Genomic DNA, 14,798 nt, shown 5'->3' with positions numbered 1-14,798 from the left:
TTCAGCCTCAAAAACACTGGTTTAGTGCATGCTTCTAATTGATGGGTAATTCAATTGTACATTTCATTATCTCTTTTATATTATAGACAATGATGTGGATGGAGAGACTGTTGCAATTGGTCTGGACGGAGTCTATGGTTTCATTCCTGTTTGAGGGATCATTTAAGAAGCAGCAAAATTCCACAGATTTGTCCAACAAATGAAGGAAACGGAGACGTTAACGCTTGAACCTGTGCCTGCAGAATGCCTTTTGCAGTCTTCGGCTGGAGCAAGGTTGTTGCTATTTAATGTTTCATTTGTTTCAGGGAACTATTCTTAAAGTTAATCTTAAAGAAGCTGGGGTTTTCCTTTGCTTCCCCATATTCATTTACTGTAATTATACTTGTGCTTAATTCATTTCTTGCATCTATAACATTAAGTATTAGAGATGTTTTGACATTTCTGCCTTTTCCTTTGCCAACAATACAAACAGAAAACACTACTTAAACAGATCAGATAACAGACTATTTGACATAGTGCTAAAGCAGGGTGCACAGTTTCAGCCCAGTGTGGCCAGAGTTTTTAGTACATAACTATTATTTATGTTTACTGTGCAACCATTTATTAAGGGTCAGTTCACCCACAAATACAATTCTGTCAATACTCGTCCCCTTGTCATTCCAAAATCTCCATCTCCAGAACACAAATTAAGATATTTTTAATGAAATCTAAAAGCTTTCTGTTCCTCCATTGACAGCTTACACAACTAGCATTTTCAAGAAAGGTGGTAAAGACATGATTAAAGTAATCCATGTGTCTCTACTGGTTTAACCTCAATTTATGAACATAATCTACTACATTTACAAAATATTAATCTCCAGCGTGCGTTCATGAGATCACCACAACGCATACATGTTGTATTGAAGCAAGAGCAGACGTTGTGTAAACACGTGTTCAAGATTCATATTTTGTAAATAAAGTGGTAAACTATGTTGTAAATTACAACACACATTAAGCACTCGTGTGGCTTCATAAATCGAGGTTAAACCACTGATTTGGATTTCCTGCCTGACATATTGTAAATACCACAAGCACCCGCGATGAACAATCTGTCCTTCACGGACTGCGTGACTTCACCACAAGTAATTTTTTTTTCGGTAACTAACCAACTAATAACATTTTTAGTCGACTAGTCCTCTTTTAGTCGACTAACGATTAGTTGAATATTATGGGGCAGCCCTAGTCTTTACTACCTTTCTGGGCCTTGAAAGTGGTAGTTGTGAAGCTGTCAATGGAGGGATCAGAAATCTGTCAGACTTCATTAAAAATATCTTCATTTGTGGTCTGAAGATGAACACAAAGTATTACAGGTTTGGAACAACATGAGGGTGAGTAAATAATGACAGATTGTAATTTTCTGGCACATATTTACAGTAAGACTTGTTTGGAAAAATTCTGAAGTTAGTGTTGATTGCAATTTTGACAAATTAATACAAAGTTGGCTTGCTTATAGACTTTTGTGAGAGACAAAAATAATCTGTTTATGCATGTGTATGTGTGTTTCTTTGTATGATAAATACCATTCCATGCCTGTTCTAGCCCAGTGGCTACACACAGTCACTTTAACTGTTGCTTGTTCCATGTGTCTTGTTAAAATCAGCAATTTTTCCAGTCATGATGAATAAATATCATGTGCAACAAACCCTGAAGTCATTTTAAGCTTTTGAGGTTTTTGGTGAAGTTTTAGATGGTAATTCCCATAGAAGTATGCAGTAACACATGAGTCATCACTAGTTAGTTACCATGATTATTACAGTAGTTACTAATGAAAAGCTAATCCTAAAGTGTAGAATCTTCTATTCATTCACAAGATATTCACAAACACACATACACACACACATATATATGTATATATGAGCTAGGAGACATACATAAAAACATATTTTTTGAGAGGTAGGTTAAATAATAAAATAACTGTATATGGTATTTGGATGGCTGATGACTCAATATGTTCCAGTAGTCACCATGACTCTAGTGATTCAATGCCAGTCCAGAGGAATGCCAGAAAATTGGCCACAGGACAAGTAAGGTCCCGACAACTGCATTTAAAAATCCATTTCTTTAAAATTATTCAGTTGATAAAAAGTTATAGGAGACAGCATAAGCTAATTATTGACAGCTTTCCCAAATCATAAGTCTGCAATGCTATTACATATTGATAATGTAAACAACGTTGTGTATTCGTTTATAGTAGCAGTTAAAATGTTAATGTGGCGCTAGTCATTTTTCCTGCATTAGTTATTGATTAGTTTTGCATGAATTATGAAACTTTTTCAGTAGATCTCTGGGAAGCGTTCAAAAAATAGTAGTTATTCATTAGTTAATAGTGAACTACCACTTTCATCTGTGTGCTATTACTTACTAATTCCTTAATCAGAGCTTCTTGTTAGTTAATAGTAGTTACTAGATTGTTAATATTGTGTTACACATTTGTTCCTGTGTAGTTATTCATTAATGAAGGAACCTTATTCTAAAGTGTTACCGAGTTTTCTAAAGAGCTGGACATAAATTAATGTTGTGATCATTTTGAACTGTGATGTCACAATCAGAATAACTTGATTCACTTGACAGGAAACAGACTCAGCAGAGGGAGACCATCCACAACTACACAGTAGTTGGCGATCGTTACATCGCCAAGGCCGATAAATCCGATGATATTCTGACATATTAAATTAAAAATTTCCCCATTTGTCGATGAAAATCACCTGCCTGTACGTGAAGCATATGAGACATGTACACGACTAGTCACGGTTTGTTTTGTTGTTACATGCCATTGTGAGATATATCGGTCTTGTATCGGTCCATTGGCCACCCTGCTCTCTGGATATCGATATCGGCCATTAAAAACCCCATATCGGTCAACCAATGGTATACAGTAACCACAGCTATGTACCACAATATATTAATATTGTATATTCCAATGTACTAATAAATCTGCAAACACAAACCTCAGTATTTCCAGTGTACAGTGAGGATTCCTCAGTGCATCAGAGAGCAGCTTCACTCCTGAATCCTGCAGGTCATTGTTACTCAGGTCCAGCTCTCTCATGGATTTTGATGCTTGTAGAACTGAAGACAAACTTTCACAGCACTGATCAGTGAATCTACAAGCTGCAAAACTAAAACAAATAAAGAAACAATGATAAAGAGCAGTTTTATATAACAAATGGTAATAACAGTGTGAATGCTCTACAGTTTGATATGAAGGGTTGTGACAGTCACTGAGCCATTTATTGTTTCATTGTCACAGCTATGAACCACAATATATTCATATTGTATATTCCAATGTACTAATAAATCTGCAAACACAAACCTCAGTATTTCCAGTATACAGTGAGGACTCTTCAGTGCATCAGAGAGCAGCTTCACTCCTGAATCCTGCAGGTCATTATTACTCAGGTCCAGCTCTCTAAGGGATTTTGATGATTGTAGAAATGAAGACAAACTTTCACAGCACTGATCAGTGAATCTACAAGCTTCAAATCTAAAACAAATGAAGAAAGAATGATAAAAAGCAGTTTTATATAACAAATGGTAATAACAGAGTGAATGCTCTACAGTTTGATATGAAGGGTTGTGACAGTCACTGAGCCATTTATTGTTTCATTGTCACAGCTATGAACCACAATATATTCATATTGTGCATTCCAATGTACATTTACATTTATGCATTTTGCAGACGCTTTTATCCAAAGTGACTTACAGAGCCCTTATTACAGGGACAATCCCCCCGGAGCAACCTGGAGTTAAGTGCCTTGCTCAAGGACACAATGGTGGTGGCTGTGGGGCTTGAACCAGAGTCCTTCTGATTACTAGATTACCAGTTATGTGCTTAGACCACTACACCACCACCTCTCCGTATGTACTAATGAATCTGCAAACACAAACCTCAGTATGTCCAGTGTACAATGAGGACTCTTCAGTGCATCAGAGAGCAGCTTCACTCCTGAATCCTGCAGGTCATTATTACTCAGATCCAGCTCTCTCAGACTTGAGGAGTTTGAGCTGAGAACTGAGGCCAGTGCTGAACAACTTTGCTCTTTCAGATTACAGCCCATCAAACTGAGAGAAATGACAAGATAACAGTGTGTTAATCTATAAGTTTTAGTGAAGGCTTCTCAGAACAGCTGTTGGGAACAAAGAAAAAATATATGGCCACTGTGTTTGATTGATCATAGTCGATTGCACATTTTTTGAACTCTTCTACTGTCAAGACCCAGTCTGGACTGCCCAACTTGTTTTGTTCTGGAGTTCTGTCTGTTTTGGTCCACGTGTGCATTTGTTTTGAGCACATGTCTTTGTTTCTGTTTGTGTCAGCCATGTGCTCTACTTACTCTGCCTCCTCATTCCACCTTGCCACACCTCCTCATCTGATCCTTGTTGTGTTGATTGTCATCACTTGTTCCTCATGTGCTCTCCCTCTACATACTGTGCCTTCTACCTTCTTGTGTCTGTTAGATCATTTTGTGAGTTTGGTCAGTCATTCCTAGTCTGTTTCTCCAGTTGGGGTTTTGTTTATTTTCTTAGTTTCAAATGGGTTCTATTAATTTTACTGTGAGAGTTTTTGGTGTGTATTTTTTTTTGTTTAGCATCCCAGCACTTGGGTCCAAATTCCTGCAAAATATCCTGATGTCTAAGAATTTTTGTCTCGAAAGCATATTTGAACTTCCCCAAAACAATTCTAATGTATGATGGAAGTGAAGTTAGGTCAATTAAGCAGTTTATTAAAGTTATATATTAACAGCATAATACTTAAACTGTTTATCACACCGTTATAGGCTGTGTTCATTGTTATGTTAACATTTAAATTTGTGCAAATCCTGATTAATCCTGTCAAACAATTAATTCCAATGAAATAAAATTAAACATATATGATTCATACATAAGCCAAATATTTTTCTCAGGTGCAAAAATCACGAAATAATTCCACAAAGTGTCATCAGCCTGCAACACGCTCCAAGAAATCAAGGGTTTAGGTTGTTCCAGTTAAACCCATTGCATGTCTTCTGAAAGTTATTGGACACTCGCACAACGTAAGCAGTGACATACATCCAAGTCCATGTGACAGAGTGAAGTATGCAAGGGGATACAATTTTTAAATGGATGGTAGGCCTGAGCAGCACACTCCTGAGGCGTGAATTAGGCAAATGTGCCACATAGTGACGTAGCTATGTCACAGAAGTAATGGCTGGACTGCAAACCATGTCTTTCAGGCAGTTCAGGAGCAGTGTTTTCTGTGGGGGAGTGTAACTCCCTTTGGGGTGGAATTTGTGCTTTGTAACTTTGCAGACCTTTTACATGCACAAACAGCTATATTACACACTAATGGACAGGTAATGTCCCAATAAGTATAATAGGGCCTCTTTAAGCCTAATCTAGACACTAATCAGATAATTTACTGTTTTAACAATGTAAACAAAAAATGATGTCACTGTGACATCATCATACTTAACAACTTGCTACAAAAAAAAAGTCAATTGTTTAGCTGTTTTAAATGGCAGCAAATGTAGGTTCTTTTCTTTCACAATGTGGCCCTGTTTTTCAGAAACCGTGTAAAACACTTGGCATTAAGCTGAGAAGTCAATTTACTCTATCAATCTTTTAAAGAGAAAATAAGGCTTTGACATCATGTATTTATACTTGCGCTCATCCTATAATGACATGAGAGATTTCAGAAGACATGACAACATTTCTGGTAAGTGAACACAGTGATCAATGATACTCTCTGGTTTTTATGGTGCATTTAGAGAATTTTTAGGGAGAGAATGTTTCAGTGCACTGGAATGATTTTGCAATTGGGTCATCCCTAAAAATGGCTGACTCCCTGAACAATGCTTTGATTAGTGAACAAGAGAGCTCATTGAGATACACCTAATGAATATTTATTGAGTGCGTTCAACTTCAACTGCAGCTTGCCTTATCGATCTGCAAGATTTACCAATTGTAGTAGCGGGAGGAGATGAAAACGGAGCCGTCAAGCCGGACACATTCTGCTTCATGACATGTGCTGAACCCACATTAATCACAGAAGATCCCACGAGTATTGCTTTGTTTATTACAGATGAAGTGGTAATCAGAACTCAGGTTTGATATGTAAATATTGATTTGAAAAGGTCAAATTATTTTGATACCAATAAAGGAGTCCATATTTTTAATAATTTGGAATTGTTTTTAGGAATAAACATGATATTACTATGATAAACATATTATAATATGAGATAAATAATGTGCTGTTATAAAAACATTAATTAGTGAGAGTTTATTGGAACTGGAGATTTCATAATTAACACCTTGTTAATTGCATATCATCATACTACTCTTATTTCTTTCTCAGACTGACATAGCTGAAGTAGTAATAGTAAAAGTAGTATGTGTTGCATCCCATGAAACACACGTCACCATTGTCATCTGTGATTCTGGCCAATCATGAATAAGTTGTGACATCATCAGAGCTCTTGCAGCCACTCTGGAGAAGCTGCATTGGCAGTGCCAGCTGGCTGTTCTTGAATTGCTCTCGCGGTTCTTTAATGGCATACATCACTGTGACGTGGCACTGATGCCATCTTAAGTCACACAACATTTCTAACCGACATGCACTGCTTCAAGTCAAACTCTGATCGGATCTGATCACACAGTGCTGCATGAAGTCAAACATCTATTGATTACACTTAGATGAAAACATTACCTACAGATGATAACACAATATTTACCATCAAATTCTCTTTTCCTCTGTATACAATCTTCTAATTTAACAATAATGTCACCTCAGTAAATCAGTCAACAAAGATAAACACTTGACATAAAGCCGTCTAAACTAATAATTCATTACCAATCTAAATAAATATTGATCGCTATATTATTCACATCTTAATGCAATTTTATATATTATAGTATAACATAATTTAATATAGTTTTTAGTAAAATCCATTAAAGGATTATCAAAACAGAAACAGAAAAACTGTGTAAAATAAACTTTGCAGGAATAAAGGAAGCTACAATATGACAAATAAATTACTAAAGTATAAAACAATAAAACCTTTAAAATAATAGTAATAATTAATCAGTATTATATTATAATAATAAACTTGAGTGAGTCCCCCAATAATAATTCAGTATTATATCATATTTAACTGGGTTTTTGCACATCATGTTCATTAAAGAAATGTTTTAGTAAAAATATATTGTGGCAGGGCGGAGGGCGGGGCCGGGTCGTGATCATACACACCCATCCCGTATTAGGCTAATCAAGCCTCTGAGGTTTAAAGGTCGACTGCAGAGGATAGTGCGGGAGATAGAGATCGTTTACGGACATGTCCATCATGTGTGTGTTTATGTTGTCTTTTAAGATTATCATTAAACTATTATTTATATTGAAAAGCCGGTTCTCGCCTCCTCCTTTCCATTGATACCTTTACATATATGCAGGTAAATTATGATTTATTTATGAGGCGGATGTGTATTATTGTATGTGGAAGCATAAATAAAAATGATAAAGTATCAGTATAAAGTTAATAAAGTATCGTTTTGTATTTATTTAGTGGAAAACTGTAGAAAACATGCTTTTGTTATTTTAAATGAGATTTATTTTACTTCACATTAAACATTTTGAATCTATTTGGCTACAATGTCTGTTTAAAATGAAGGTAAAACTAATAAAAGTAACACATGAAACCAAACAAACATCAAAATAGTATAAGGGGTTGTTTTTAATCTAAAAAGTACATTAAAATCTAACCTCTGCTATTTAATTTCAATAAAGTGAGATTAAAACACTAAATTACTCACTCAGCTTTTCTGGATGCTTTGATCACCGGCAGCAGCCTCAGAAGACATTCATGTGATGGATCATATTTCCTCAGATTAAACTGATCCAGCTCCTCTTCTGAGTTCAGCAACACAAACACCAGAGCTGACCACTGAGCAGGAGAGAGACTGACTCCAGAGAGACGATTGATATCTCTTCTGTTCACGTATGTTTGTACTTCCTGCACTAGAGAATGATCATTGAGTTCATTCAGACAGTGGAACAGATTGATGGATTTCTCTGGAGAGGGATTCTCCCTGATCTTCATCTTAATGTACTCAACTATTTCCTGTTTGCTGTCAGAGCTGCTTCCTGTCTGTCTCAGTAGATCTTGTAAGATTGTCTGATTGGACTTCAGTGAGAGACCCAGAAGGAATCGAATGAAAAGGTCCAGGTGTCCGTTCTCACTCTGTAAGGCCTTGTCCACTTCACTCTTCAGGAGATCACTCATAGATGACCTAAACTTACTGAAGAGACCTGATTTCTGTTGATAAAAGGAAAGAAAAGCATACAGAGCAGCGAGAAACTCCTGAATGCTCAGATGCACAAAGCTGAACACCTTCCCCAGGTGCAGTCCAAACTCCTCTCTGAAGATTTGGGTACAAACTCCCGAGTACACTGACGCTTCTCTGACATCAATGCCACACTCTCTCAGGTCCTCCTCATAGAAGATCAGGTTCCCTTTTTCCAGCTGTTGAAAAGCCAGTTTTCCCAGAGACAGAATCCTCTCTCTAGCCTGCTGAAGATCCACCTCACATTTCCCATCATACTTCTGGCTCTTCAGTTTGCTCTGAAAGATCAGGAAGTGTGTGAACATTTGAGTGAGAGTCTTGGGGATCTCTGCACTCTCTGCTTCACTCAACAGTCTCTGTAGAACAGTGGCTGAAATCCAACAGAAGACTGGTATGTGACACATGATGTACAGGCTTCTTGATGATTTCATGTGTGTGATGATTCTGTTGGCCAGACGCTCATCTTTTATTCTCTTCCTGAAATACTCGTCCTTCTGAGGGTCATTGAAGCCTCGTACATCTGTGAGCTGGTCAACACACTCAGGAGGAATCTGATTGGCTGCTGCTGGTCGAGAGGTGATCCAGAGCAGAGCAGAAGGAAGCAGATTCCCCTTGATGAGGTTGGTCAGCAGCACATCCACTGAGGCCGATTCTGTCACATCCCACAAAATATCATTGTTCTGGAAATCTAGAGGAAGTCGACACTCATCCAGACCATCAAAAATGAAAATGACTTTGTAGTCATCAAGGAATGTTGATCTCAGTTCTTTTGTATCTGTGAAAAACTGATGAAGAAGATCCATAAGACTGATATGTTTGTGCTTCATCAGATTGAGCTCTCTGAAAGGAAGTGGAAATATGAAGTGAACATCCTGATTTGCTTTTCCTTCAGTCCAGTCCACAATGAACTTCTGCACAGAGACAGTTTTTCCAATTCCAGCAACTCCTTTAGTCAGCACAGTTCTGATGGCTTTGTCTTGTCCAGGTAAGGCTTTAAAGATGTCATTGCATTTGATTGGTGTTTCCTGTGTCTCTGCTCTCCTGGATGCTGTCTCAATCTGTCTCACCTCATGTTCATTATTGATCTCTGCACTCCCTCCCTCTGTGATGTACAGCTCTGTGTAGATCTCATTCACAAGTGTTGAGCTGCTTTGATTTGACATTCCTTCAGTAATTCTCTGGAATTTCTCTTTTAGTTTTGTTTTGAGTTTTTGTTGATGCACAGATTTCACCAGTTCTGATGTAAAGAGGAAAAGAAATGGGAATTATAATTGATGTTGATGTTTAATGGTCATTAGACATTAAGTTTATTTTCTTTCACTAATATTGAGTGAATCCAGACACTGTGTGTTTCCTCTGAAGGTGACGTGATGTAATAGTGACGTGAGTGCGAGCTCTTACTGGTTTGAAGTGTGTTAGCGAGGTCTGTCTGCTTCATCTTCTTCAGGACGTGCAGTGTGATCTTCAGAAACCCCTCTCTGACTCTGCTCTGACCTTCATCATCCTCATCCTCTCTCTCGGAGCATGCTGGGGAATCTGAGATCAGTAGTCTCTTGATACTCTTCAGCTCTTTCTTCATCAGAGAGATGATTTTGTGCTCAAGTTCCTGAAATCAGTGAACATTCAAACAACAAACTTCATTCAGTAACAGACAAGAACTGAAAGTGGACAAGAATCACCACTCATTTTATTTGTGCTTTAGTTGTCTTGAATTCCTCAGTGTGTGTGTGTGTTATTAAGATGAGGGTGAAGCTGTAAAGCTTCCTAAAGTGTATGAGAAAAAAAACAAAAAACAAAAAAACAACAACAAAAAAAAACACAAAAAAGAAAAACAGCCTATAAGGCTGTTTATAAGGTGTGGCTCTCTCTCTCACACTCTTGCACACACACACACACACACACACACACACACACACACACACACACACACACACACACACACACACACACACACACACACACACTCACACACACACACATGTTGTGTTTCCATGTTTTATGGGGACTTTCCATAGACATAATGGTTTTTATACTGTACAAACTTTATATTCTATCCCCTAAACCTAACCCTACCCCTAAACCTAACCCTCACAGAAAACTTTCTGCATTTTTACATTTTCAAAAACATAATTTAGTATGATTTATAAGCTGTTTTCCCTCATGGGGACCGACAAAATGTCCCCACAAGGTCAAAAATTTCGGGTTTTACTATCCTTATGGGGACATTTGGTCCCCACAATGTGATAAATACACGCTCACACATACACACACACACACACACACACCTCAAAAATGGAGTCCAATGGCACTTTCTCAGCAGTTGACTCTGATGCATCCTGTTTGTTTCTGTAGTTTATCAAAGACTCTCCTGAACTGAATTTAAGTGGTTGATCCATTGACCAGTCACTCTTCATGGACACACAGCTGGGTTCAGGAGATTCTCCATGAATGACACTAAAACAGCAATTAAACAGAGTTTAGTTCATTTGTTTTTATTATTAATCTGAAAACATAATTTCAACATCCAGTGCAATAAAACACATTTAATGATGTGTCTTATATATTATATGTCACATGAGAACTTGCAATGTCACTAACATCAACATAAGTTCTCACATAAACACTCGAGCCGCTGTGAACAAACATCTCTCACAGCACTCATGAATGCACAACAGACGTCAAGATTTACAGTGAAAAATTACACATTTATACTTTTATTTTAAGTTTTAAAGTGAGTCACTCTCCACTGCCATTGTATTAACAAGACCACTCACCATATTCATTAAAACATCTGCTTTTGTGTCTTCTGCATGAGGGTGAGTGAATTATGACACAATTTTCATTTTTAATGAACTGAGAAATCCTGAAGCTGCAGTGAGGACGTGTGTTTTATTTGATCATTCAGAACACAATGAGCTTCAAAACACGACATAACGGGACATTACAAGCAGGGGCGGGATTACGATTTCTGAGGCCCCGAGCAACCGACCAACCCGGGGCCCCATTTTGAAAATAGTTGCTTCAATTACGTAAAATGTATTTTTAAATCATAATTTTAAATTCATCCTATAAGCCGTTGTAGCCAACATTCAAAATGTTTAATGAAATAAAAATCTAGTTAATTATAATGAATGATGTTTTCCAGTTGTTGTTGTTTTTTGTGAACAGGGTGTGCAAGAATCTACTTCACCAGTAACATTTTGGAATTTATTTGGTATTTATTAATATTATAACCATCAATTAATGTTTCCCATGGACTACACTTCCCATAATTCCCTGCCCTCATCACTGCCAGCTGTCTCCTGTTGTCCTCACCTGTGTTTAATTTGTCATTAGTCCTTTGTGTATTTAAAGCCCTGTTTGTTTGCTCACCGGTTGCCAGTTGTTGAATGTATTCATGTCTTGTTCTAAGCCCTGTTCTTGGTTTTTCTTTATACTCTTGAGTTACCGTGTTCATCTTTTGCGGCCCCTAACTCATCCGTTCACGTGTATCTGAGCATGTGAGTGAAAGAAGTTCAGAATATTTTTTCATAAATTACAAACCCAAAGTCCTGCTGACCTGAACCCAGCAGCTTCTAACGTGATCCGCTCTGAGAGCGCTGACAATGGCGTGTTCACGTGTGTACCCAGAACATCATGTCACTTCAAGCGCTTTTTGATGAGCTTTCCTACCGGTGTGGGGGCCCTCTCGACGTCCGGGGCCCCATGCAATTGCAGCTGATTACAAGATCATTGGAAGTTTTTTAAGCATCTTATATTTTTTACAGACACCAGAATTCCTTTAAACATAAACAGCCTCTTTATTGTGTCGTATTCAATGTAGTACGAGACAATTTTTTCAGTTTTTAAGTGTCACTGAAATACTGTCAAACAAAAGTCAAAAAGTGTCAACACATATCCCTACAACATATTCTTCATCAGACACAGATTACTGTAGCACAGGTGGAAACATACTGTAACATATAGTCAACATGTCCTTTTTTAGTAACATTGTGATCTCCAGCAGACTGTATGTCCTGTGATAAACCTGAGGAACAATCTCTTGTCATGTCTGATCATCTCTGTCATGTTCACATGATATTACTGTACAGTATAAAGATGAGCTCTTGTGAAGAGATGCCAATGAAACTGTTACAGTAAAGCAATCAGCTGTAGAAGGACTCATTATTTTTATTATAATTGCATATTTCCTTTTTGATTTATATTTTTTACACTAGATTCTTTCTAATGGTCCCTCAGACTGTGGTGTACACGTTCATACTGTCAGTCAACATGAGAGTCCTCACCTCACATCAGCACAAGGGGCTCCTGAACTGAAGTTAAGTGGAGGATCCATTGACCGGTCACTCTTCATGGACACACAGCTGGATTCAGGAGATTCTCCATGAATGACACTAAAACACAACAGCAATTAAACACTGTTTTAAAAACTACAAACTCTCACAAACACTCTTTTCCTCTCATCAGTTTCTCAGTTTTACTCTTCCCAATATTTCTCTCTTCTTCAAGGGGGTCACATGTTCTTTTCCAGTGTTTGCTCATGTTTAAAACATTCAGCAATTTCACTTCTGCTTATTTGATAAGATATATTTGAGCACATGACATTACACAGCAGATCTGATCTGAATGTCACTAAAGCTGGAAAGACTTTTGTTCTGTTCTCTGTAGTTTATTTCTGTGTCACTAGGTGGTGCATCTGGTTTTACTCAGTTGATGCTGATATCTGCTGATGACAGCTGTCTTAAATCTGTCAATCATCTTTTCAATCATTTATAGAAGTTTGTCTGTAAGTATCAAAGTGTTTATGAGATGTTTATCTTCATCTTATGTTTGATATTGATGACGTTATTTAAGGTTAAGTTTGATGTTTAGAAAGTCGTTTATATTTTATCTGTACAGGTTTTTCCAGTTATGTCTGTGACTGAATCAAACCGGTCTCACTGTCATCTGACTGTAGATCTCACTTTACCCTAAAGCTGTTTCACATGTTTATACTTGAGATAATCCAGTCTGTTCTCATTTCTCCTCAGTGTTTTTATACTGTAGTGTTGTGCAGCATATCAGAAATATCTATCAGTGTATTTTATTAAAGCATTGAAATCCTCTGACCTCTTGACCTTCCCTGTGTCTGTCTGTCCACTGAGATCCTTTGTGGAGTCCATGACATCATCTGAACAGTCCACTGAACACCTGTCAACAAACGGGACATCATCTATATTTGTGACGTGTTTATTTGTTCAATACTGACACATATTTGTTTTTATTTGTCCTCTAGAATATTCCATTAGAAATGAATCAATGAGGTTCAATTGCAGACTGTCAGCTTTTATGACATGTTAAACACCAGCATAAAGAGAAAACATCAGAAGACTCAACAGAAGAAAACAAAGCAACGTTTCAAGTCAATAGAAGAAATAACATTTCAGTGCCAAAGAAACTGAACACATACTGACAATTCAGATAAAAGAGCAAAAGTCTCAGTATCTGTTTGTTCTGCTGTGATTAATACTTAGATATCTGTTAGATGTCTTACTGTAGCTGATAGTTTGAAAGGTTTATTATTGTTGTCTTGTGAGTTTTGGTTTGTTTAGCAGCAGTTCAGTACTCACCTGTCAAGAACTGTTGATGTTCCTCTTTACTGACTAGAATATCACCTACAAAATACTTCACAATGAATTTATTGATTGTTTCAGACGATTCAGTGGAACAAAAACTGTCAAACTTTTTCTCTGTTTCTCTCGTCGTGTAATTTTCTGCTCGTCACAAAATGGATCCTGTTTTAATAGTTTCACATCTGTAGAGGAGTCTGAAAGAGGCAAACAACATGTAGAAAGTATTTTAACATCAGAATAATTACACTCTTCTGCTTTTAGGACAGCAGGTTAGGAATGGGGAAATGAAGCATTTTGAAACTCTGAAGCTTTTCTCTGATTGTCCTAGGAAAAGATTCAAAAGTTTCCAGAGTGTCAAAACAGTTTCATCTGCTGGTTAGTACAAAATAAAGCAGCACAAAAACTTGATGATGAAGCAACAACTATAAACCTTATTGATGTAGTTTCAATGTTACATGCACAAATAAAAGCCTAAAAAGTGTGTGTGTGTGTGTGTGTGTGTGTGTGTGTGTGTGTGTGTGTGTGTGTGTGTGTGTGTGTGTGTGTGTGTGTGTGGGCGTGTATTTATCACTTTGTGGGGACCAAATGTCCCCATAAGGATAGTAAAACCCGAAATTTTTGACCTTGTGGGGACATTTTGTCGGTCCCCATGAGGAAAACAGCTTATAAATCATACTAAATTATGTTTTTTGAAAATGTAACAATGTTTTCAGTGAGGGTTAGGTTTAGGGGTAGGGTTAGGTTTAGGGGTTAGAATATAAAGTTTGTACAGTATAAAAACCATTATGTCTATGGAAAGTCCCCATAAAACATGGAAACACAACATGTGTG

The 14,798-nt window shown here is 37.3% G+C and overlaps 1 protein-coding gene across 1 annotated transcript in view; it reads right to left on the bottom strand.

The window, feature by feature from the left end:
* The window catches only part of LOC127650774 (NACHT, LRR and PYD domains-containing protein 3-like), a 29,382-nt gene extending 15,270 nt beyond the window's left edge, over nt 1-14,112 (bottom strand). The window contains exons 1-9 of the mRNA XM_052136408.1: nt 13,965-14,112; nt 13,465-13,545; nt 12,642-12,749; nt 10,641-10,809; nt 9,850-9,871; nt 7,825-9,592; nt 3,928-4,101; nt 3,353-3,523; nt 2,988-3,158 (exon numbers count right to left, since the gene is read on the bottom strand). Of these exons, the coding sequence (XP_051992368.1) occupies nt 2,988-3,158; nt 3,353-3,523; nt 3,928-4,101; nt 7,825-9,592; nt 9,850-9,871; nt 10,641-10,809; nt 12,642-12,749; nt 13,465-13,517 (2,636 nt within the window). The 5' untranslated portion in view covers nt 13,518-13,545; nt 13,965-14,112. The remainder of the gene's footprint in view (nt 1-2,987; nt 3,159-3,352; nt 3,524-3,927; nt 4,102-7,824; nt 9,593-9,849; nt 9,872-10,640; nt 10,810-12,641; nt 12,750-13,464; nt 13,546-13,964) is intronic.
* Between the last annotated feature and the right edge of the window lie 686 nt (nt 14,113-14,798).

The sequence above is a fragment of the Xyrauchen texanus genome, chromosome 10 (assembly GCF_025860055.1).
Source record: "Xyrauchen texanus isolate HMW12.3.18 chromosome 10, RBS_HiC_50CHRs, whole genome shotgun sequence".
NCBI classification, from domain to species: Eukaryota; Metazoa; Chordata; class Actinopteri; order Cypriniformes; family Catostomidae; genus Xyrauchen; species Xyrauchen texanus.
Note: the sequence above shows the minus strand (reverse complement) of the source record. Positions and strands in the feature narration are given on the sequence as shown.